The sequence below is a fragment of the Aristolochia californica genome, unplaced genomic scaffold (assembly GCF_029961685.1).
Source record: "Aristolochia californica isolate CCGP_79_NKW_82.1479 unplaced genomic scaffold, dmAriCali1.0.hap1 SCAF_12, whole genome shotgun sequence".
In the NCBI taxonomy this organism is placed as follows: domain Eukaryota; kingdom Viridiplantae; phylum Streptophyta; class Magnoliopsida; order Piperales; family Aristolochiaceae; genus Aristolochia; species Aristolochia californica.
The window spans coordinates 31,273,822-31,295,754 of record NW_027181793.1 but is presented as its reverse complement, the minus strand read 5'-3'; the positions used below and the strand labels follow the sequence as shown (position 1 = coordinate 31,295,754).

The following is a 21,933-nucleotide window of genomic DNA, read 5'->3' as shown; positions in this document are numbered from 1 at the left end:
GAACATTTCCTGCGAGCTTCTTTCGTTTGTAGTTCAGCCTCGCACTTAGTTCAACAGTTCAGTTGAGTATTACCAACTGCATATCGAAAGGGTCTCATGTTAACGTAAAGGTCCGTCGCAGCATTTCAGGATTACGTTAACGGCGTGGAGAAGAAACCCCCGCTTCCGTCATTCACCCAGTTTAGAGTCTCACTTTCTCACCGGCTCCGTCGTCCTGCAAGGCCACCTCTGTGTTGGTGAACTTCGCAGACTTCAGACCGTCATTCACTAGCTCTATCTTAGTATGATATGCCGTGCAAAATCTTTGGCGTTCAGCTGCAACCGAGGATTCAGATGGAATTCTGTCCTTTTACACAGCCGAGGAGCGAACCGTTTTGCTGCAGTAGAAGACGAGGACTCCTGTCAAAAGCGTTTGCAAAAGCCGATGACAACATATTCTCACCAATCCTCGAGTTCTCGATGCCATCGTCCGTAAAGCCGAGATCCGTCCGACTGATACCATCCTTGAAATCGGCCCGGGCACCGAAAACCTCACGCTCAAGCTGCTGGAGGTTGCCAACAAGGTGGTCACCGTGGAGATCGACAAACTCATGGTCGACATTCTCCACAATCGGGTCACCGACTGCAAGCTCGACGACCGCCTCATTTTACTGTACCGAGTGCTTGTTTTTATAGAGTTTTTCGTAATGTTGCGAGAATGATTGCACCTGGCGTGACAATTTTTACGTCCCGGGTGTCTTCCAGGTTATCTGTCAAGACGCTACGAGGACTCAGTTCCTCCAATTCGATCTCTGCGTGGCCAACATTCCTTACGAATATACTCATCTCTTGTGGCCAAACTTCTTTTTGGCGGTCATTCCTTCCGAAGTGTCACTCTTCTACTTCAGAAGGAATTTGCCCGCTGGCTACTGGCAAAGCCCTGCGGCTCGGAGTTCAACCGCTTGGCCATGAACGTGCAGTTGGTTGCCACGGTGGAATTTATACTGGACGTCAGCAGGAGAGACTTCGTCCCCTGTTCGAAAGTTGATTCTTCAGTCGTTCGAGTCAGGCCATTTGTTTAAGCAGAAGAGAAAGCTGTTGGAGCTCTCGCGAAGATTGTCTAATGAACTACGACGGTGAAGATGACGGCGATGACCATGATGGAGATTGTGCGCATGTAACGAAGGTGAGATCCTTGAAAGAGAAGACTGTGGGTGTTTTACGAGCCGGCGTCTCTGTTGAAGAGATGTTGCATTTGATTTCTCTGTTCAATGAAGCTGGAATTTATTTTCATACTCATCGTTAATCACAAAGCTTTTTCAGGGTCAATTTTCCCTTCAGCATTGCTGAATTTCTGATGCCTTTTTTATTTATGTGATTGAACAGATGGAATCGACAACCGTCCAACCTCCAAGATCCATGCTACTATTTGCTCCTAAGCAAATATTCTCACGTCGAACTCCCTGGTTTCTCTATCATTTTGGGAGATAATCAACTGAAGGAAAAAAAATATGAATTAATTAAATCGGGAATTGATAGGTAAATTCACCCACCTTGAAAGATGGTTTTCTCAATTAAAGAAAGCAAACAATTCAATAAAAATGTGTTTATACTATTTTTTTGAAAATTTAGGTGACGTAATGCTATCTTGTCTTTGAGCTTTGAAGTAAATAAAAGTGATTATCAACCAATTAAAGGGAGAGTTAACAAGAACAATTAGAGTAAAATGTATTTTTGTAAAAAAAATTATGCTAACAATTTAGCTAATTAATTTTATTTTAAGTTTGAACTGGAGTCAAACTAAAATAAAAATTGAACTAAATTTACCTATTTTCGAGCCGCACGCACTCTAAATGGGAAATTTGTCGTTCTATGGATCCAAGAAAGTAAAACACCAGAGCGCAGCAGTAAATATGGAGAGGACCCAGGGGAGGCTCATGATAAAGGATGATGCAACGCGTGTGAGAATCTCTGTCAGCCAAATTCGGCAAGATTCTCTTCGTTACTACACGAAACAGATGGAGAGAGAATTCTAGTACTACTGGCTTCAGTGAGAAAAAGAGGAACCCTTTCTTGAGCGTGATGTGCATCTTGCATGTCTGGCACTCCTTATAGGTTAAGGGTTTGGACAGTGGAAGATGGAGCATGGGAATTCCTGCCCTGCCCTGGATCTGGACGCCGATGCGCTGGTCCAGTGTGCTAACAGATTGAGTCTTCGTGATCTCTCTAACATGGCCATCTCCTGCAAATATTTCCGCGATGTAGCCTATTCCGACTCCGTCTGGCGTCGTTGGTTCAGGTTCCTCTTTGAGTTATTACTTTATTCACACGTTTTGCACTTCATTTTTCTTGCTTTACTGTATGTCGGACGCACGGACTTCGGAGTAGAATATTTTCTTATGCTTCAACTAATGAACTTTTTTCTAAAAAAGTTTCGAAATATGTGAAGTATAAAGTTCATTCAGGAAAAAAATGTTCTACCTTGTTGGATGGATATATATATATCTATATATATATATTATATCTGTCTAAATTTTCATGACTTTATCGACGTTGTTTGTATTTAGACTGAGATTATTTTTCTACGCAATAATCACTATTTATCCAAAAACCTGAATCGGAAAGTGTGAATTATAATATTCGGAAATCTGCACAAAGCAAAACGCTAAAGACAACTTTTTGTGGGGTTGCAATCAGGATCCAGGAAACGAACGAAAGACTTCACTGATCATCTTCTACTGCTGTCCATAATTTCTTCTACTTAACTTTACGACTGAAACAACTCCAAACTTCTGCTCAGCTCCAGAAGCAGTTATCTACTAACTTTTTTCTATAAATAAAAGTGACCTATTCATCTGTTCTCCAATCCTGTTATGCCCGAGTTTGTGATGTTTAAAATGAAGCTTATCAGAAGCGTGCAATTGACCACAAAGGTGAAATTTATCTTCCCTTTGATCTTTTAGCCTTAGGATTGAAGTTCCCTTATTAAGTCCACCTTCTTTGGCGTGCTGAGACTTGAAAGATATATATCCAGTCAATCAATCTCTAAACTACATGAAGAAAGTGTAAAGGAAAATCTGAACTTGTAGCTTGGGACTTTGAGATCAAATTAACATTTTTTTTGAAAAGGAGATCAAATTAACATTCCATCTTCGAGTTTTATTATTTCTTGTATGAGGACATATTTATCAGATAAACTGAGAGGGTAGTTCTATGTAATGAAGACGAGGTTTTTAGATTTTTGAAAACCAACAATTTAAGTTATTGATAAAAGAAGATGAGATGTTGACTAATTAGTCTTCTGTTGGAGAGTTTTTTTTTTCTCTTTGTGAAGGTCTACTTTTCATGACAGGTACTTCATTTTCTTCTTTGTTTTATTGTATGATCTTCTTATTTACATGGTATCAGAGCAGATCTGATCCATCAACCTGTGGGTCTCTTAAAAACAGTCACACATGAACATTGGGGTTAGAAAAGTACTGTGTTTATTATTATGAAGAGGCATCCTAACTCCGGTAAATCAGTTTTTGATATATATGGATCTAACTTTAACATGGTATTAGAATAGGTCATGTACATGGACGTCTGCCCAAAATTGTCTGATTCTAAAAGCCATGAAGAATAACTACTTATCAGGGGGAGTGTTAAAATTCACTTTTTTAGGAATTTTCGTGACAAAAAGAAGATCTAGATAATTCCTTTTTTCTGTCCCTAATCTTTCCTTCCAACTTGCATCATAGAAGATAATTTTGCAGTAAGTGGGAAGGATGCAGTCCTGTGCACGGTTCTGTTTTGATGCAACAACTACTCTGCGAGAACACTACATTACTACCTTTTATAGTTAGGACAATTCTAGTAGTAGGAGGATATTTTTAATTCATGTGTATTAGTTGGTCAGTCAATATGGCTGCATTTAGAAGTAGGTTAGTGCACAATCATAAGCTCCACTCCTTTGACCCATTCGGTCTTCTTCTTCTCTTTTCTTCTCTCCCTTGTTGTCTTTTGTCCTCTCTTATGTCTGAGCCTTCCTCTTCCATTGTTCTTCTATGATCCATTGTCTGTGATTTGTCTTCCTTTTCCAAGCCATGAAGCCTTAATCTCTACTAAGATAACAGTGTCAAAGCACGGAAATTGCATTTTTTTTCTGTTAACAAATCTTAAGTTTTGATGCAGATTTCATGATTTTAAAGGAAATTTCAAGGAAGTTACTTGTTCCAAGTCTTGCTTAAAGGTCTCTTTTATGGTGATGTCACCTTTAATTTCTATATGGCTTCCAAATTATTTCTGTTGAAATTCTGGTAGAAGGCCATTTTGGTAATTGCTCACTTAAGTGGTATAAAAGGAGGATTAGGCTTGAGTTTAGAAACCAAATCCAAAAGCAGCCTTCAATTGCTGCTTCTCCAACTTCTCTCCTCTCTTCCCTCTTTTCTCTCTCTCTTCTATTTCTTCTTAATCTCATCCTTTTTCATGGTATCAAAACTGTGATCCTTGTTTTTGGGAGTCCCTTCTCAATAATCTCAGATGTTTCTACAGATTTCTCACATCTAGAGAAAGGTATTTACTCGATTTGCTACTGGTTGGGTAAAAGTTCTGTTTTTTTCCTTTTCTACTACCATAACCATTTGGTTGATGGCTAATACTGCAGATTGAACAGTTTCGTACCTAATTACTGCTCCATGAGGGTTTATTGAGTTGAGATTTACTGATTTTAACTTTGTGCGAACCCCTATTAATGTCTCCTGGCTTGTGTCATCCTTCAATTGGCTGACATCAGCCTACTTGTGGTGTTTTTTGTGGCGTATATTGATTTGAGTGCATATTTTGGTGGTTGGTGCACATTGGGTTATTTTCCCTAACCCTAATTTTGAGTGTGGGGCCAACATGACCATTTTGAGGAATTAGAAGTATTGTTGCAGTGAGTTTGGAGCTTCTTGAGAACACCTACTTAAATGACGGATTCTGGCAAACAAGTTGTTGTCGTTAGATAATTTGAGGGCTTAGACAGTAAAGGTTTTGGCTCTATACAGATTACTTCCATTGAGCTAAATGGGGCAAATTATGTGAACTGGTCTCATTCAGTTCTTATGTTTTTTAAGATCAAATGGAAGGCAAAGTACATTAAAGATGATCCACCTACTCCCATCTCTAAAGATTGGGAGGCAGAAGACAACAAAGTTATAACTTGGTTAGTTAACAGTATGGAACCAATGTTCAGTAATCAGATTTTGAGTTGTGGGAATAGTAAAAGAGATGTGAAATACTTTGTCGTCAATTCTATCCTAGGAGAGTAATTTATTTTATATATATGAGCTTTATGCCTGATATTTTAATTTGAAGAGGGGTGACTGGTCAATGACCGATTACTCTACTAAAATGAGGGGTTCACTTCAGGCAATAATCACCTTTTATCTCTTTACTACGAATGCTGAAGATATTATGCAGGAGAAAAATTAGATTCAAGTGGCTGCTTCCTTAATGGTCTGGGTTTAGAGTATAATGCAATAAGGGCTCAATTATTAGCAATAATGACGTGACTACACTGGAACAGGCATTTAACCGAGTTATACTTGTAGAAGGTAGTGACAAGTAAGAATGAGAAAAATGCACGGTCTTCTAATGCTACGGCTCTCAACCTTTAGTCATCTTATGATAAGGTTGAGAACCAAGGTCATGGGAGTTATGGTAGAGGATGTGGACGAGGGTAGTTATCGAGGGTATAGGAAATGCATCCACTGTGGAAGGACTGATTATTTCTTCTATAAATATTAGGAGAAATTTGGGAAGCTAGTTTGGGCTAACTCTACTGTGACTAGTCTTGAGCCATCCCCTTATCCGGGTTCGTCAGGAAGAAATTCAGCAACTACTTCAGAGACTTGGTTAATTGACCTGTACTACTATTGTTATTGCCCTTATTACACTTTTCTATACTTCTACCTCAACAAGTGCCACAATGGTTAGCACAGGTATGCCGACACTACATGTATCCCACTTTCCTTCCTGGATCATGGATTTAGGAGCCTTTTCTCACTTGTCAGGTATGAAGTCCTTTTCTCAATCTATTAGTCCTTCTTTGTCATATCATCAGTCATTTTAGATGGTGGTTCTACCTCCCCAATTCAAGGGGAGGGTACTGTACATCCTAATTCAAGGGGATGAGCAGTCATTTTCGCTGATCTCAAAATGACACAACAATGCCAACTTCGGCTACCACTACCATTGAAGATGTAGAAAAGGAGGTACTACTTCAATACGCAGAGAAAAGTTTGGAAACTTGATCTACCGAAAGGTTTTTGTGAATGTCTAACGCCAATGTTTGTCTTTGATACTCAAAATAAAAATAAAATGTTGAGTTGGAAAGAAGTTTCACATTGAAAAGTGTTAAGAAATAACATTGCATTATAAGGTTGAGCAATAAGTCTCTTAAAGTGGTTAGTCATTTGGGGATACAACCCAACTCAAACCAACAATGGTATAAAAAAAAGGTGTGCGTGGGACAATGCCCAGTTTGTGCTCCTTAGGTTAATTGTGTGTTGTGGGCGATGAGGTGACCCAGGTTATTTGTGTTTGAATCCATAAGGTAAGTCTATGTGGTATGTGCTCCGTTGGGAGCTTGTGCCCAAGGCTCAAGCCTATTATGTGTAAGCCTGAATGTGAGAAGTGTTAAGTGAAAAAAAAAAATCACATTGAAAAGTGTTAAGAAATAGTATTGGGTTATTAAGTTGAGCATATGCCTCCGAAGTGGCTAGTCATTTTGGATGGAACAGGGCTCAACCCAACATTCTTCTTAACCTTGTGTACTTAGTGTTTTATTTATTTTGTTTTGTGGAATAACAGTTTTCTTCTCTGTTATCAAGAATAAAAATGCAGGTGTATAAGGCATTGTAACATATTTCAGGCATTTGCCAATTAACCATTTAGAGTTTCCTAATCAACGGACTCAAGTTTTTAATAAGGAAGAAGAGAAGCTGACAAATTAGGTTGTTATGTACAAGAGTTCTGTTTTTCTCTTTAGAGGAAACTTCTTATTCCAGGTTTCTTATCCTTTTATTTTACTTTGTGAAGGAGTGAGAAGTTCACAACCCATCTATAGAAATTGATGCAAGTTATTTGGTGCCTTGCAATTGCTATAACCTTGGTGTTTCTGGTGAACCATACAGGGATCACTGGCCTCAACAATATACATCTTTGGGTTTATCTCAAATTTTTGGTGTCAGGGAAGCATATGTTGCAAGACACATTGCATTGCAGCAGTTCAAATTTTCTGATCCTTTGACCAAAGTGTTTGTGATGGCTCCTGCTCTTTCCAGCCATTTACTGTTTGACAAATCAAATATTGTTCTTGCTCAGGTATATATTTTGAAACGATGAAAGATTCTTGTTCAACCCTTTTATGTGACTGAAACTCAGCCGGTACACTTTCTTTAAGTTGTTAATGCTAAAATTTTCTTTTTCCATTATTTTGCCTTTCACATGGAGGAGGCGCTTAAAAATGAAGTTTACTCACAATGGGATTTATTTATATATTTATTTTATGTGAACAATGGGAGTGTTTCTCCCATCAAATTTGATGTCTTTGGATGATAAAATAATTTTGGATGATTTGATAGGGGCACTGGAATGGCTAGTATTTTGTTCTAGGGGATTTACTAGCATGGATGGCTTCTTGACTGTTAAAGAAGCATAAATATCCTATTTACTTTGTCTTTCCTTCTTTACAGGGGTCAGCCATACAAGTCCTGAAGATTGATACTTGTTCAATAGGAGAGTATTCTTCTGAAGCTTTGGGAGGTCATAATGCAAGAATAACTTGTATGAGGTAATATTTTCACTTTTGATCCATGTTTTTATCAGTGCAAACTAGTCTGTTTGTCCTGTACTATTTTTTTCCAGAGGGTTACAGTTGACAATTCCAGAAAGGAACAAATGACTAGCAGCTGGCATGTTGACTGACTTATTAGGTTGAACATTGAATATCATTTGGCAGGTCTATAAAGATAATGCAAATAGAAGCAGCAATTGTTAAGGTTCTGGACTGCTGAAGGAAAAAATTTGTGGTCTTGAGTTGCTAGATGTGAAGATAAAACAAAAGTGGAAAATAAAAGGAAAATCCTAATTCTTTGGTATGGGCTGGCTGCATAACTTTGTGAGTTAATAATTATTAAATTGGGTCCAAGGCCCATCCCAAAATGATTAGCCACTTAGGAAACCTCTTCTGCCAACTAATAAACTCAAGATCTTTGATCTCACTAATTATTGTTTCCTGTGCTTATTATTATATGAGCAACCGTTGGTGCTTATCTTATTTTTTGAAGGATCCAATTAGTCTCCATATTTAGTAAAATATTTTTAGGTCTTTAAGATTTGTTTATTTGGTTATGCTAGCCTGATCGGCATTTCAAGCTTTAAATGGAAGTTTATGGCCTTTGATTTCTTTTTGGAAAGTTAATTGCCTTAGCATCTCTGGCTGAACATCTTTTAGAAGCCATCTTGACATCCTATTGCAGTTGATGTGTTTGTTATCTGCAGGCAGTTTCCCCTCAAAAACACATCATTGTTCCGAAACGATGCTCAAAATGAAGATAATATTTTAGTAACAGCCAGCAGTGACCACACAATTCGACTTTGGTGGAAGGTACTGGTAAAGATGAATACATATTGTAGTCTTTTGACTAATAAATTATATCAAACTATTGATTGCTCAGTCATTGCTCTGTGTTTCCTATTTTCTCTTACTGACCATTCAAGTAGTGAGACCATTCTACCTATATGCTGCAAGCCTCTGAAATTTCACATCAATTTGAAATCCAACACTGTTCATCCCAATACTACCACATTCTAGTTTCCATTTTCATTTTATCAATGTCTGTCTTGCCACTGCTTTGCTGCTGAACTTATTCTGGGTAATTTGAGCCCCCCTGTGAGGTTTGCCACCCTATGCACTCTTGGATTTGTTGTCATCAAAATCTTCCGGTTGTTTTGTTCTTGATTGAAACAAGTAAACTACTCAAAGTGATGTTCACATTGGTTACTTTTACTTATCTTGCAAAATGTGTTTGAGTACTTAAGTTGACCATGGGGATAAACTTTTAGGGTCAGTCTCAACGATGTTTTCGGGGCCATAATGGTCCAGTGAGCACCCTTGTGGATAAACTGGTAGAAGATGGTAGTGGGAAAGTACTTGCAAGTGGAGGTGAGGATGGTACTGTCTGCCTTTGGTCCCTTAGCTCCAGCAGGAAGCGTGGTCACCATACTTTAAGAACAACATTTTATGGGCATGAGAAAAAGGTCACCTTGTTGTCAGTTGCTGGGTATGAGCTTCTTCTTCTTCTTCTTTGAAAATGAGGCTTCTCATTTTATTGACAGAGTATTGCAAGTGTAATGTTGAGAAAATTCAGTTCGTGTTGGCAGAGTTTTGGATGCCGCTCTGTTTGTATAATTGTCTTCTATGTCAGACATCTTGATTCATATTTCTTCTGCTAGTGTAAATTTCTTCCACTGATTCAAAAAGAAAATGTGCTAACTATTTTCTTAAGAATGCACTTTACATGCCTCAGTATTGAAATCAACTCAGCTCAAGATGTTGAAGCTTCACAAGCAGAACTCCTCAGGATTAGTCACTTCTTTGGAACTACAACCTGTCGTTTGTTGCCATTTGGAATTTGCTGAGTACTATTTTTTATTTATATTTCAAATCTGCTCTTGAATAGTTCACTACATCAAAAGATCCTTGTGTATGTTGAACATTTGGCATCCATTGGCAGTGAATATCAGAAGGGTCCTGCACTTGGAACAAATGATGCTTAGTGAATATCAATATGGCAGACATCCAAATTTTTTTTTTTTTTTTTTTTTATCCTCATATCTATGAATTTTTTCAGAAGTTCAATTCTGTACCTTCTCATCTTTAGTGTTAAGAATAGAACCAGTTGATGAGTGCTATTCACTGTTACACTCAAGTGGCATTTACTGATTTTATAGCATTCTTAACATTGTATAACCATGTTCCAGGTATAGTTCTTCTCGTCTGGTCAGTGTTTCAAAAGATGCAAAGGTATGTGAACTTCAATGACCTCTACAAATGAGATTTTGCTCAAGTTACTATTCAAATTTCTCTACTTTGTTGCAGCATTCTTTCTTTCTACCTGATTTGCTAAAATAAACTCAATTAGAGGAGGCTCTTATAGTATACCATGCCTATTTTAAAGTTCCACAGCACAGTTTTCCATCTAATTTTTTTCTTCTTATTTTTTGGTAGCATGTGTACATAATATTGGATATGTATGTTGAATATCTGGGGAGAATATTTAGCTCCTCAATAATCTTAAATTCTTAATGAGTAAAAAAGTTCAATTTGATTCACATTTTTGGCTAAGATTTTAAAACATTAAATGCTTTCGGTTTTTTCTTCTCTTGTATTTGTTAGGTTGGTTGCATCCATTGATTTTATTGAATGGAGAAATTAAACAGTACTTGTTCTTGATTCTGAGTCATTTGGAATATAATGTTCAACTGCACCCTACTTGACTAGATCTCATGTGTTGTTGGCTATGTTATTGTTAATCTGCTGTTTGAAGTGCTCAAGATAACTTGTCTTAATGGATAAATGAGAAGGTTGTTTTTCTGAGCAGTAACCATTCTAGAAAATTAGGATGAAAAAAAACAGCTTGTTGTATTTTGCGGAGTAGAACCATATATATGTTGATTTTCATATGAGTTAATAATGCTGAAGGAAAACCTCTAATGCCTTTCAAACATTCTCAACAGAAAAAATTTCTTCAAGTGTTTGTTAGCTATTTTATTTTTCTTGTGTTGTTGTGTTACTCCAGGATTCATGTTCATTTTCTGGTAAACTAGGTGCGTGTCTGGGACACAAATGCATCATCTGCTTCTCGCTCTTCACAGTGTGTGGGGATGGCTTGTATCAACCGAGATCCTGTTGGAATGAAATGCCATGAAATGTTGTCTTTTGTTGCTGCCGGGTCCTCTGTTGTAGTCATTGACTTCAGAACAATGAGAAAAGTTGCTACAGTAGCCGTTCATGAGCCAAAACTGTACTCACTTGAGTTTTTGTCATCCAAGCACTTGATTTGCACCGGTGGAAAGGATAAGTATGGATACCAGATAACTTCCCTTCATGGTTCTTCTGTTTTAATTTTTTAAGTTCATTATAATCTTATAGCAAAACTTGCTGGATCCTTCAAATAAGGAACTCAAAATGAGCAATCATCCAAAAATAAGGAACTCAAAAGAGCAAATGCAAGTTATTTATTGACAGTAACATTTCAAATGTACCTGTTCTTGAGACAGAGTGCTAATATGATGTTACTTGATCCTCTCCGACTCAAGAACACTGTTAAGTTTGTTGGTGTAGAAGTTGTTAGTTTAATATACCTTGCAAACTTTGAGCCGTTGTAGTATGTAATAAATGCCCAAGTTTCCTTTGGGCCCCAATTCCAATTCTCAGACTCAAAAACACTATTAAGTTTGTTCGTATAGAATTTGTTAGCTTGATTCTTGATAATTATTTTGTGTGGGGTAGTTTGGTAGTTTCTTTCCCAAATTGGAGGTAATGTGGATCTTTGTTTTCTTAAATGTGTTATATCCTATTGACTGTCTACTTTTGTTGGAAGATATTATTAGGTTTTAATTGTTTTCCTGAAAAATATTTTCCCTTAGGAAGTAGATTCCTAGGGTTCACGGCTTGCAGGGACATGGATGTAATTTTGATAATTTTTTACATTATAAATAGGGGAGAGCAGTCAGAAGACCCTGATCTCTCCCACTCTTTTCTTCCTGCAAATTTCAACATGGTATCGAAGCAGGGTTTTTGAGTTGACAACATGAACTCACAGAGGTAGTGTGTTCCTTTTTTTATTCTTTGATGTTTTAGTTTTGTAGGGGGTTTTTTCTCTATCATTTGTTTAATTTCTGTGTTCCATTATTTCTTGTGCCGATGTAGAATTTTTCTATGCAATCTGGAGTTTTCATTAGTAATCTGGAGGTAGATACACATGTAGAGGGTGTAGATGCACATGAAGGTTGAATTCGAGGGCTGAAACTGGAAACAATGGTGACGTTTGGTTTTTGTTTATGCTAAGCATAATTGTACATTTGGTCAAAAAACTTCGGAACAGAATTGATTGCTTTAAAAAAATGTGATTTTTGGTGACCAGTGGAGGTTGTTTTTTTATGAGAAATTGGGCTGAATTATAACCTTGGATTCAGAATTTGAAGGCTTTCGTGGATTGTGAGTGATTGTTGTTCAAGCTCAATTTGGGATTTCGGTAAACATGGAGAGCAAGCAACTCAAACCCAAAGGGAGTCTGTGTTTGCAACATGATGTTTCTCATCCCAATTGTAAGATATCCAGTATCCCAAGCTTGTTGGTAGCACATGTTTTGTTCTGTACGGGGCTGACAACAAAGAGGAGGTTGGACAGTCTTGGCTGCTGGCTCGCTGTTCTTGATTGGATCAACTCAACTGTGATCCTGCTTTGGGTGTGACTTTTACAGGAAGGGCCAGATCTTGTCCGAACAGAAAACTCCACACGTCATATTATTGTGCAGTTTATCATGAAAGTCTAGTGGTTGATGTTTACCCCATTAATCATTTTTCTTTTATGTTTCTTTTGATGGGAATTTGTCATGGTCAGATTCTATTGCCTTCTCTGTCTTTAAATTTTTGGTCAATTTTTATAGTTAGATCCTTCTCTTTGAGAAATTTATTCTTTTTATCCCTTGGTGTCCAACTAGTCGATTGTTCTCTTGAGTAATGAGTCATTTTTTTACAAGTGTAGGCTGTTAAATCTCTAGTAATTCTTAAATTTTTTATTTTTTTGTCACTTTATTTACAAAGATCAGGAGTACGTCCAACATCCAGTTTGAGTCAAGTATTTTTTTCTTCAAGTAAGTGGTGATTTCTTTTAACCACCCATGAAATAGGGAGTAGTCTCTATTCCATGTCCTAAAATTGGAATTCTTCTCCTTTGAAATTGAACAATGTTCTTTCTTTTTCAGTCTTAAGACCATGAAGAATTCTATGAGTTGTGATAAAAAAAATTTTATGGACTTGTAATGAAGAATTTCCAAAGGGGAGAATAAAAGATGAAAATTTTGAAGTTAAAGTGTAAGTTTAAAAGCTGAAGACAGCAAAAGTCGCAAATTTTGAAGTCATTGAAGCCATATGAAGACTAATTTTATAAGAAGCTGAAACTATATGCTCTAACTTGATTGGAAAGTATTTTTTCTTAGACACTAGATTCTTGGCGGTCATGGCCTGTGAAGGACATGGATGTGATTTTATAATTGATTGCATTCTAAATAGGTAATTGTTCCCATTTTTTGCTTCCTATAAATTCCAATAGCCTTTTTATCTCATGCAGTAATTGGAACTTTCTTGTTGTGCTCAAGTATTTGACTTGGCCTTCTTATATCTTATTGGAACTTGCTTTGAGGTTTTATCTTGTACAAGTTTCAATACTAAATCTCTCTTCATTGTTACAACGTATTTCCTATTAATGGATGCAAATGTTGATAATTTGCAGAGCAATGCTATGGGATATTAGGAAAAACGATGAGAAACCAGAGCCAATAGCTGATTTGGATGGTCACGTTGGTCATGTTACCCAGGTACGAATGGATCCATACAAAATTGTTACTGGAGGGCCAAGCGATTCTTTTGTCAGGGTTTGGGAGACCGACACAGGTTTGCACACCAACTCTTTGATCTGCTCTGCTTCAACGGACATGGGAAATGTTGGTGGATTGTCTGCCATGGCTGTGGATGGTTATCGCATAGTTACTAGCAGTGGACCAGGCCTCACGTTCTACAGGGATTTCACTCAATCTTCTTGTCAACTTTCCTCCGGTGGTTGTAATCAATCTTCCAGATTTTGGCAGCCAACTTCATATTCTGACTCAGATGACTAACTGCTTGATGCCTAGCTAAACAGGAGTTCTTATTTATGGCAGAAGCAAGATTTGATATAGGATAAGTTGGAATGCCTTCCTAACCATGAGAAGCTGAAGTTTCGCAGTTCACTTTGGAGAAATTTCATGCAGTATCTTGGCTACGGAGAATGAGTGGCACAGAGGGCGGGAAACCAGAAGTGAAGAACCACCGTAGGCCATAGCTAGAAAGTAAGCGCACCGGGATGGATGTACCAACAGAAATTTATCTTTGCAAGATCGATGAGATTGGTTGCTAAGGTTATCTTCTTCGCTGTCAGGGTATGTCTCCAAATTTCAATCAAGATAAACATAAACATATTCTCATGATCTAAAATATTATTAAAAGATATTACAAAACTGTAAAATTAATTAAAAAAACCCTGATAAATTAATGCAAGAAAAAGAAGGAAATGGTTATGTGTAATGAATGCATAAACCTTTGTTTTAGCTATAATTAAAAGACATTGGGTATGATTACTTGAAGGATCATTTTTTTTTGTATTTCGTTGAGTTGTGTCATTCATTGTGTCAACTCTTTGGATTGGACATTTAGAAGTGTTGGAATTACTAGGCCACCATTATCTTCCTTGAAAGGAGTTAGTCTTGAGATTTTTGTATTATCGAAACAAATATACTGGAATTATACTTGAGACTATGTTCTTCTATTTTTGCAGATGGCATATAATTAGACTTATTGTTTATATTTCGATGTTATGTGACTTGGTAGTGGTATGAAATGGTATTCTTTGGACTTCATAACAACTATAAAACAACTTCATGATTCAAAACCGAGTTTATTAGAGCAAGACTTTGAGAATGTCGGAGAAGCAGACGACGATAAAAAATGGAGGAGACTACTACTCGCTTCTCACCTACGGTACGTGTCATGTGCAGATAGTAAAACTCTTTTAATATTTCAATCTTCATTGATGCAGTAGAATTCATGATTTCCTTTTTAGAGTCAAAAGTGGGGCTCGATTTTCCACTCTGCAGAATCGAAAGAGATCAAATCCGGCCAACAAACCGGTGAGTCTCAATGGTTGCATTTATACAGGCTTTTTCATCGGAAATTTCAAATCAACTAAAATATTCAGTGTGATAGACAAGTTTAACACCTCCCAACAAGATTGCCAACATCAAAATTCAGTTCCCTGTGCCGTATAGGAGGGAGGGCAACGGGGTAAGTGATACTGATCCACTCTTTGTTTATTATTGTTGTTATTGTTATCACGTGTAAGTAACAGAGGAATATCAGAAGGTACAACAATTTCTCTATAGATAAAAAATAAAGACAAAAGACCTGTATAGACTGCGCTAGGAAGGAAGATATTTGACAAAATAAAAAAAATAAAAAAGAGAAAAAATTCAGACAGAAATTGCCTTTGTTTCTCATGCATTTTCTTCTTCTTTCTCTGTGTATGTACATGGAAGGAGTAAAGAAAGATTTGTTGGTGCATAAGAGAGCAAGGGAAGCAATTTCATTTCCACCACCCCCTCCCATTGTTTTTCCTATCATTGGGTTGTGATTTTGGGGCCTCCGTAAGGGGCCCCTACAACAAAGAAATTATCAGGCTTGTCCTTCTCTTCCAACCAGGCGTATCCCTCTTTCTCATTGTCGACAGGCGCAAAGCTAGCATCACCTGTGAATATATGCATAGAGAGCAGCACGAACCGCGTTAATGGAGCTCATGAATCAGAGGCATTATATAGTAGTAGACACAACAAGTAACAAGTTTTTCCTTGTATTCTATCAAACCAGTTTTCCTAGCTCCAGATAGATAAAAGTGGAGGCATGTCACTTGTCAAAGCCTACTGCCTCAGAAGAACTGACCCAAACTGTTCTTCCGGATTCCAGATTAATGATTTATAAGTTGGAGGATGCAACCATATCATGAAATGGAAACATAATCACAGCAACACTTCCATTTTTGCCAGTAACAGTGAAGAGCAACTTTAGTGATGGGTAACATGAGAAAGATATGAAAAAGTTGCCTCCCACAAGTGTTTCCAACATTTGAGGAATAGAGAGGAATAGCAAGGAAGAACGAATTCTCAAGTTCCTGCCATTAACATGTCACAACTAAATTCAATTTAAATCATCCTGCGTAAAATTTTACTATTTCTTTAAATTACACACGATTTTAAGGTAAAACACATTTAAGGAAGTTCCCACTTGAACATTGTCTATGAACTAAAAAAGAAGGGCTCAAAACGGAGGTCGTTATTGCCTGATTAAATTCTCATTTTCTTTTCTAGGGTTCAAAACAGATAGTAACATGTAAAAAGATATGTGAACCAGCATACCTGAGAAGCTCGTATATGGAAACTCCTGGTAATACATGCACTGCCTGCCTTCTGAGTCGGAATAGGGTGGGCCTACGACATCCAATACTGCACAGGCAGTGATGGCAGTAAACCGGTGCATGTTGCCGCCAGCTGCAGGGTAAAGTATTGAGGTATCACAAGGGGCAGTGAAAACTGTATTTTTCTTCGACTCCGCCAATCGCACCCCAGCTGGCTGAACTGTCGTATGTTAAGAAATTTCAGGACACTGTAGTGGGGCTAAGAAGGAAGGGAACACTCGGTAAAGAAAATAAAATCAAGGCCAGTCATAGAGTAAGATGTTGTCATATTAAGTTTCAGTGGAGTCTTCTGAAATTTTAATCAGATTGATGCAAGCATTGGACCTCAATGGGTAATCCTTCCCACCTCTGCTCAAGTGGGGAAAACCCATAGGCAGTGCATTGACTAATAACAGCTTAGTCACCCAAAATTTACAGTGACGAATGTCCGAGTTCACTCGAGCAGTAGGCCCCTTGAGGGTTGATTCCATCATCTTTTGGTAATGATCCTATGTTTATGCTATTTATGGGGACACATATCATCCCTTCCAAAACAAAGTAAAACTCAGGAAAAAAAAGAGAGAGATAGTTTCATTAACAACAGAAGCCAAACACACAACAGATTGGGAAAGAAGCAAAGGACTTACAATATGTGGGATTGAGTTTCTGATTGGTATTTTGAGGAATATCAGCCCAATCAAATGATCTGATGTGCATGGAGCCAAATAAAATCTTGCTGAAAACAGTCATGCCTGGGTGATTATGCAGAGGAATGACTGCTCTTGGAGGCAAACAAAAGATACCCATCTGCAAGCCAAAGACGAGTGGGCTGAGATGCAAATTCAGAAAATTCCACCTGGATTGATCCGAAACTCCTAGTTTAAATCTCCAGAATGTACTATACCGAGAATTTGTCGCACTCGTAAAGATGTAGATATGTAATTGGAGGGGCTCCTTCTGTCTCAAGTGTCTTGAAAAATGGCATGTCCTGGTTCAGCCCGACGTCTGATGGGCTCATACTTTCTATCAAAAGAAGCATAAATGATGAGAATTTAAACAACGGACCAGACTTCAGCATTAGATGAATCCATGAGCAGGGTAGTCATGCTTGAAAAATCATATCTGATCATATATGGAACAGTTTCAGCTACGCTTAAAAAGACGGCATTGTTCTAGTAATTATACGAGAAACAAAATTCGAATTCAGCAACATATCACAGACAACACGGAGTGTGAAGAATTGCCGCAGCATCACAATGTACGACAAAATAAATCCAACTCTAGAACATGCCAGAGGTTGAAACATCAAAACTTTAGAAAAATTCGCGCCTGTCGAAAGAAGTGTACAAGATATCAGAGTACTAGAAAAAAGGAAAAAATTCCGACGGAAAACGAGATCAATATCATTAGCTTATCATCACAATCGCAGAGTAATAAGGAGAAACGACAGCAAGGTAAGAAAATCTTTATTCAAAGCCAACTACTGGGGACCTTGAAACACGCAAGTGCCGACTTCTAGGCCATGGAATTAACAAACTCTAGCATACACAGACACCAAGACCCTAGGTAAAACACACAAACAACCATAGCAAAATCACCCTTGCACGAACCTAGAACCAATTTGATGCGCTCGACATCCTTCTCCGGTGGAACGACCCCTGCTCCACCATCGGCAAAGACTTCTTTACAGGTATCAAACAGTTTCTGCACAACAGAGGACATGGGTTTCTTGTAGCGCCTCCTGTTCTTCTTGGAGCGGTGATTCTTCTCTTTGGGCAATTCTCGCACCTCTTGCCCTCTCTTTTCGATCAACGCCGCCGTTTCAATCCTCATCCAGATGACAAGAAACCCTAGGCAGACCCAGTTGACAGAAAGCAGAAAGAGAGAGAACACAGAGAGGGAGCAGCAGTATCTTTGGTGCTCTCTCTCTCCGGGTACAGGACGAGACAGGCTGGTAACAGGGGAAATGAAGAGCGGGGTTGAATGAATTGTTGTCCAAAAAAAATTCGGTTTGTAGTGGATATTGAAGGCGATATTGAGGATGGGGCTTAAAATGGAAGGAGTGAGAGAAAGATTAATATGGAGGGAGTGAAAACCAGGGACCATCCTCTCCTGAAATATTATAAGTCGAGGCAAGTGAAAACCAGGGGCCATTCTCCGCCTTTCCGTGGGCTGCTCAAACAGCGGATTTTATCCCATCAATTACAAACTCCATACATCCAAACCAAACAACTCCCCCTCTTTTCACTCCCTTTTCAATTTTCAAAGCCAAATACCAATAAAAATACTCATAATACAATTATACATTACATACTCAAAATAAACAAACACTAAAAAAAATTCTATTTTACGTATAAACAAAATCGAAATTTGTACTAAACTGTGCCTTCTACAGTCCACAGTACAGCCATTTAGTTGGGATAACCAGAGCAGGGGCGAGTGAACTGGTTAACTTGATTATAAACGAAAGAAGTTTAAACTTGGAGATTAACTGATTAAGAAGCTTATTACAACATAAAAAACAGGCCTAGTTGGTAAAACAAATTCTTCTTAAAAATTGATTGAACGATGGAATCAATAAATCCGCTTCTGTCTCGTATTTATATACGTAACATGGTGGTAGAAGAGAGATGAGTTTTCCCCGTTACTGCTGTGATGTTGCAATAAATGAGTAAACAGAGGAAACTGAGCAAACTTTTTGAGGCACTACTGCTGAAGCACAGCGGATTTACCAATATAATTAATGCCGCAACATGGGGTGCTTCCTCTGGCACCGATTTGCTGCGCATATTTAAAGCATAACAAGATGCTTATAGTCATCGACACGTTCACCAGGATTGCTGAGCCTTCGACAGCTTCTGCACTCGTTTCACATTTGCGATCTTACCCAAGTCGGTATGATTTTCTTATTTATTTCCGACAAGGATGGGGAAGAAGAAAAAGATGCGAATGATGTAATTGGAACGGTAACGGAAAGGAGCCCCCAGACCGTTGGCATGGGAGAGAAGCATTAGAGCGGCCTAGTGTGAATAATGAAGAAGGGTGTAATGTCTGCGATTTAATTCAAAGATGACATCCTTGAGATCAGATTTCAAAGACAAAGGCTGCAGTCTAGAGAATCCGTCCACGCCAAAATCCAAAAGCCGGTGTCGTCTTCGGCAGGATAAGTTTAGCCAACAGTTCATGACCCGCATCTTATTCGTTCCGTTATCGCAAGCTCACCATCTCTCTTTCTCCTCGTGTTTGCCAAGTTGCACCTGCCATTGTCGGCAGACATGGATTGATTTCTGAATTTTCCTTCTCTTGGGATGGTTTTGCACCTGCCATTGTCGGCAGATATGGAGTGATTTCTGAATTTTCCTACTCTTGGGATGGTTTTGCTCCTGCCATTGTCGGCAGATATGGATTGATTTCTGAATTTTCCTTCTCTTGGGATGGTTTTGCACCTGCCATTGTCAGCAGATATGGATTGATTTCTGAATTTTCCTACTCTTGGGACGGTTTTGGCAACCTGAGCATGGGCAACTTGAAGGTGCTTCTCCGTGAGTCCCCTCCGCAAATGGTGGGGTTTCCAGAACAACAGAAAAGGTGATGTGATCAAGGGGAGTGGACATGCGGTGGCACGCTCTTCCGTAGGTGATGGAATTCATCGTACTTCAAAGGGACGACACTCTGCCATCCTTCTGTCACTGAATGCGTCACTGACTTGTTTTTTGTTTTCTTCGGTTAATGGGTGCGTGAAAATGGGTTGTCGGGAGGATTGTCCAGAGAGCCGCCATGGTTTCGCTTGAATCCACCATTACTCGATTGTGGAATATGTTTGCTAATCCAGAAGCACCGGAAATGTTTGCTATAGGGTTAAAGATAATTACAGATGGGAGTGTTACTAAGAATAAGTGATAAGTTGGTACACTAATATTTCTTACCCAAATTTAATAGTTTGAGTGATGAAGTAGGGCAGAAGTACCTTATGTCTTCAGTTTATTACCCATTTTTAGCACTGTAAGAGAATTCAAGCTTCTTTCCTCTACGACTAATAAAAAATAACAATGGGTTGCCCAACTTCTAGTTTAAGAAGACAAGTTTTGACAAGCAAATAATAGATGAGACAAGCTAAGAGGAGGAGGCACCTAAAAATAGGTTGATACATTTAGTATGACAAATACAGCTAAATGACATCTAGTTTGTCAACTCTTATGTGGTACTCCTAGGGGGATGACTCATTTACTATATTCTACATAACTATAACAGATGATCATGCTTCAAAGCATTTGGAGTAGGCGGATTGAATTGTAGGGGAACTCGATTCTTCTGTTCCTTTTATTGAATCTCTTCCAACTTGCCTCAAGTCTGGTCGACCAGTAGCAGTATTATAAAATCTAGAAATCTAAAATTTACCGATAACTAGCAGCTAGGTACAAAGTCCTCTCAGACCTTAGTACGGGGTCCCGCCACCATAAGATTTCAGATTTTTTTTTGAAAGGGAATTGGATTCTCAATCTCACCTAAAAGTTAGAATTGCCGTTCCTTAATTCTCAATCTTTTCACGTAATGGGGGGCCGCCGGGTCGGCAGCAAAGGGCTCCTGGCAAGGTTTTGTTGACCTGTCGTTTCGCTGACTCCATTAAAGCTTGAACGCGACGTCGCATATGTTTATTCCACTCCCAACTCACCTTCCTTCTTTCCCAGTTTGCTCTCTCCTGTGTGGATCCATCAAGGAATGGAATTCGTCGTTACGTCATCTTATCCGACTTCTGTTACTGCTTATCATCGCTTTCCCGTTTGGTGCTGTGTTGAGGTCACAAGACTTCCGTGTAGTAGTACTAGATGGTATTCCCTCTCTCCTCCTTGCTTTATGGCTTCCTCTTCACTAAGCCCGAAAACGGACTCTCGAAGTGACAAACAGTCCTTCGAAGGATGGGACGATGAGATTCTACTCAGAAACAGTGCCACGTGATGTGCTGCTCTAGTGGAGCGACAGACAAGGCCAGAAGGTTGTGCCTCCACTCGGTATTGCCTATGATGGACCCCAGTCATATACCCTACCATATGTGGAGGGGCATCTCAGCGGCTGGTTCGAGCCTGCTGCTGTAAAGGGATGAGTAATTTCATACTAGGTGTTTGAATAAATGCTTGACTGAGACTTTGAGAGGTAGTGATGTTCCGACAAAGTAAATTTCTCATTTGGCAAGCGCTTGATTCTGCATAGAAGAAGTTTGAATCTTGCCCAAGATGGTTGAGGAACTCTCTTAAGCTTTGCTGGTCTAATCTTTTCATTTGATCAGACTAATATGGGTCCGATCTTGCATATCAAGTGATAACAAAAAAAAAAAAACGCAGAACAGTAGTGCTTTGCATTTACATACCCATTATGTGCTGTCTATCGTCTTTTGTGCTGCTTGTGTACCAGCTCTCTTCCAACAGTAGTGCGTTGGCATGGGAATGCGACGAGTGGTTGTACTCTTAAAGGCCAACATAGTCTCCTCATCTGGATCGCACGTCCTCATTTGGGGTTTCTTAGCTGGGTCTCAATGTCTGGATTTAGACAGAGTCATGTCTTGATCCGGGTCCAGTAAACTTCTCTGGAAGCATCAACATATTGCGTCTCTTTTTATCTTTTTTTCACGCTAAAAAGATGTAACATCTAATCAGACCAAAAGAGAA

General features: G+C 38.7%; 2 protein-coding genes and 1 pseudogene across 7 annotated transcripts; 2 read left to right on the top strand and 1 right to left on the bottom strand.

Annotated features, from left to right (window-relative positions):
- The first annotated feature begins 288 nt into the window (after positions 1 to 288).
- LOC137946895 (ribosomal RNA small subunit methyltransferase, mitochondrial-like) lies at positions 289 to 1,285 on the top strand (annotated as a pseudogene).
- Positions 1,286 to 2,009: 724 nt separating this feature from the next.
- Positions 2,010 to 15,423, top strand: LOC137945470 (uncharacterized). Of its 6 annotated transcripts, none has more exons than XR_011110996.1 (11): positions 2,010 to 2,278; positions 7,137 to 7,326; positions 7,698 to 7,795; positions 8,506 to 8,617; positions 9,070 to 9,287; positions 9,988 to 10,030; positions 10,834 to 11,087; positions 13,523 to 14,207; positions 14,603 to 14,805; positions 14,888 to 15,108; positions 15,360 to 15,423. XR_011110996.1 is itself a non-coding variant. In XM_068791367.1 (8 exons), exons 1-8 carry the CDS (start codon positions 2,118 to 2,120, stop codon positions 13,905 to 13,907), a joined length of 1,461 nt encoding a protein of 486 aa, XP_068647468.1. In that variant the 5' UTR covers positions 2,010 to 2,117; the 3' UTR covers positions 13,908 to 14,593. The 6 variants fall into 6 exon arrangements, 1 of the variants encoding a protein (XP_068647468.1); XR_011110997.1 differs by lacking the exon at positions 15,360 to 15,423 and having other exon boundaries at positions 14,897 to 14,954; positions 15,031 to 15,111; XR_011110994.1 differs by lacking the exon at positions 15,360 to 15,423 and having other exon boundaries at positions 14,888 to 14,954; positions 15,031 to 15,104.
- LOC137945472 (plant cysteine oxidase 2) lies at positions 15,180 to 18,342 on the bottom strand. The gene is made up of 5 exons (XM_068791368.1): positions 17,881 to 18,342; positions 17,175 to 17,293; positions 16,918 to 17,077; positions 16,233 to 16,451; positions 15,180 to 15,568 (listed from the first exon to the last, which is right to left on the bottom strand). The coding sequence occupies exons 1-5, from the start codon at positions 18,101 to 18,103 to the stop codon at positions 15,441 to 15,443; spliced, it is 849 nt and encodes a 282-aa protein (XP_068647469.1). The 5' UTR covers positions 18,104 to 18,342; the 3' UTR covers positions 15,180 to 15,440.
- Between the last annotated feature and the right edge of the window lie 3,591 nt (positions 18,343 to 21,933).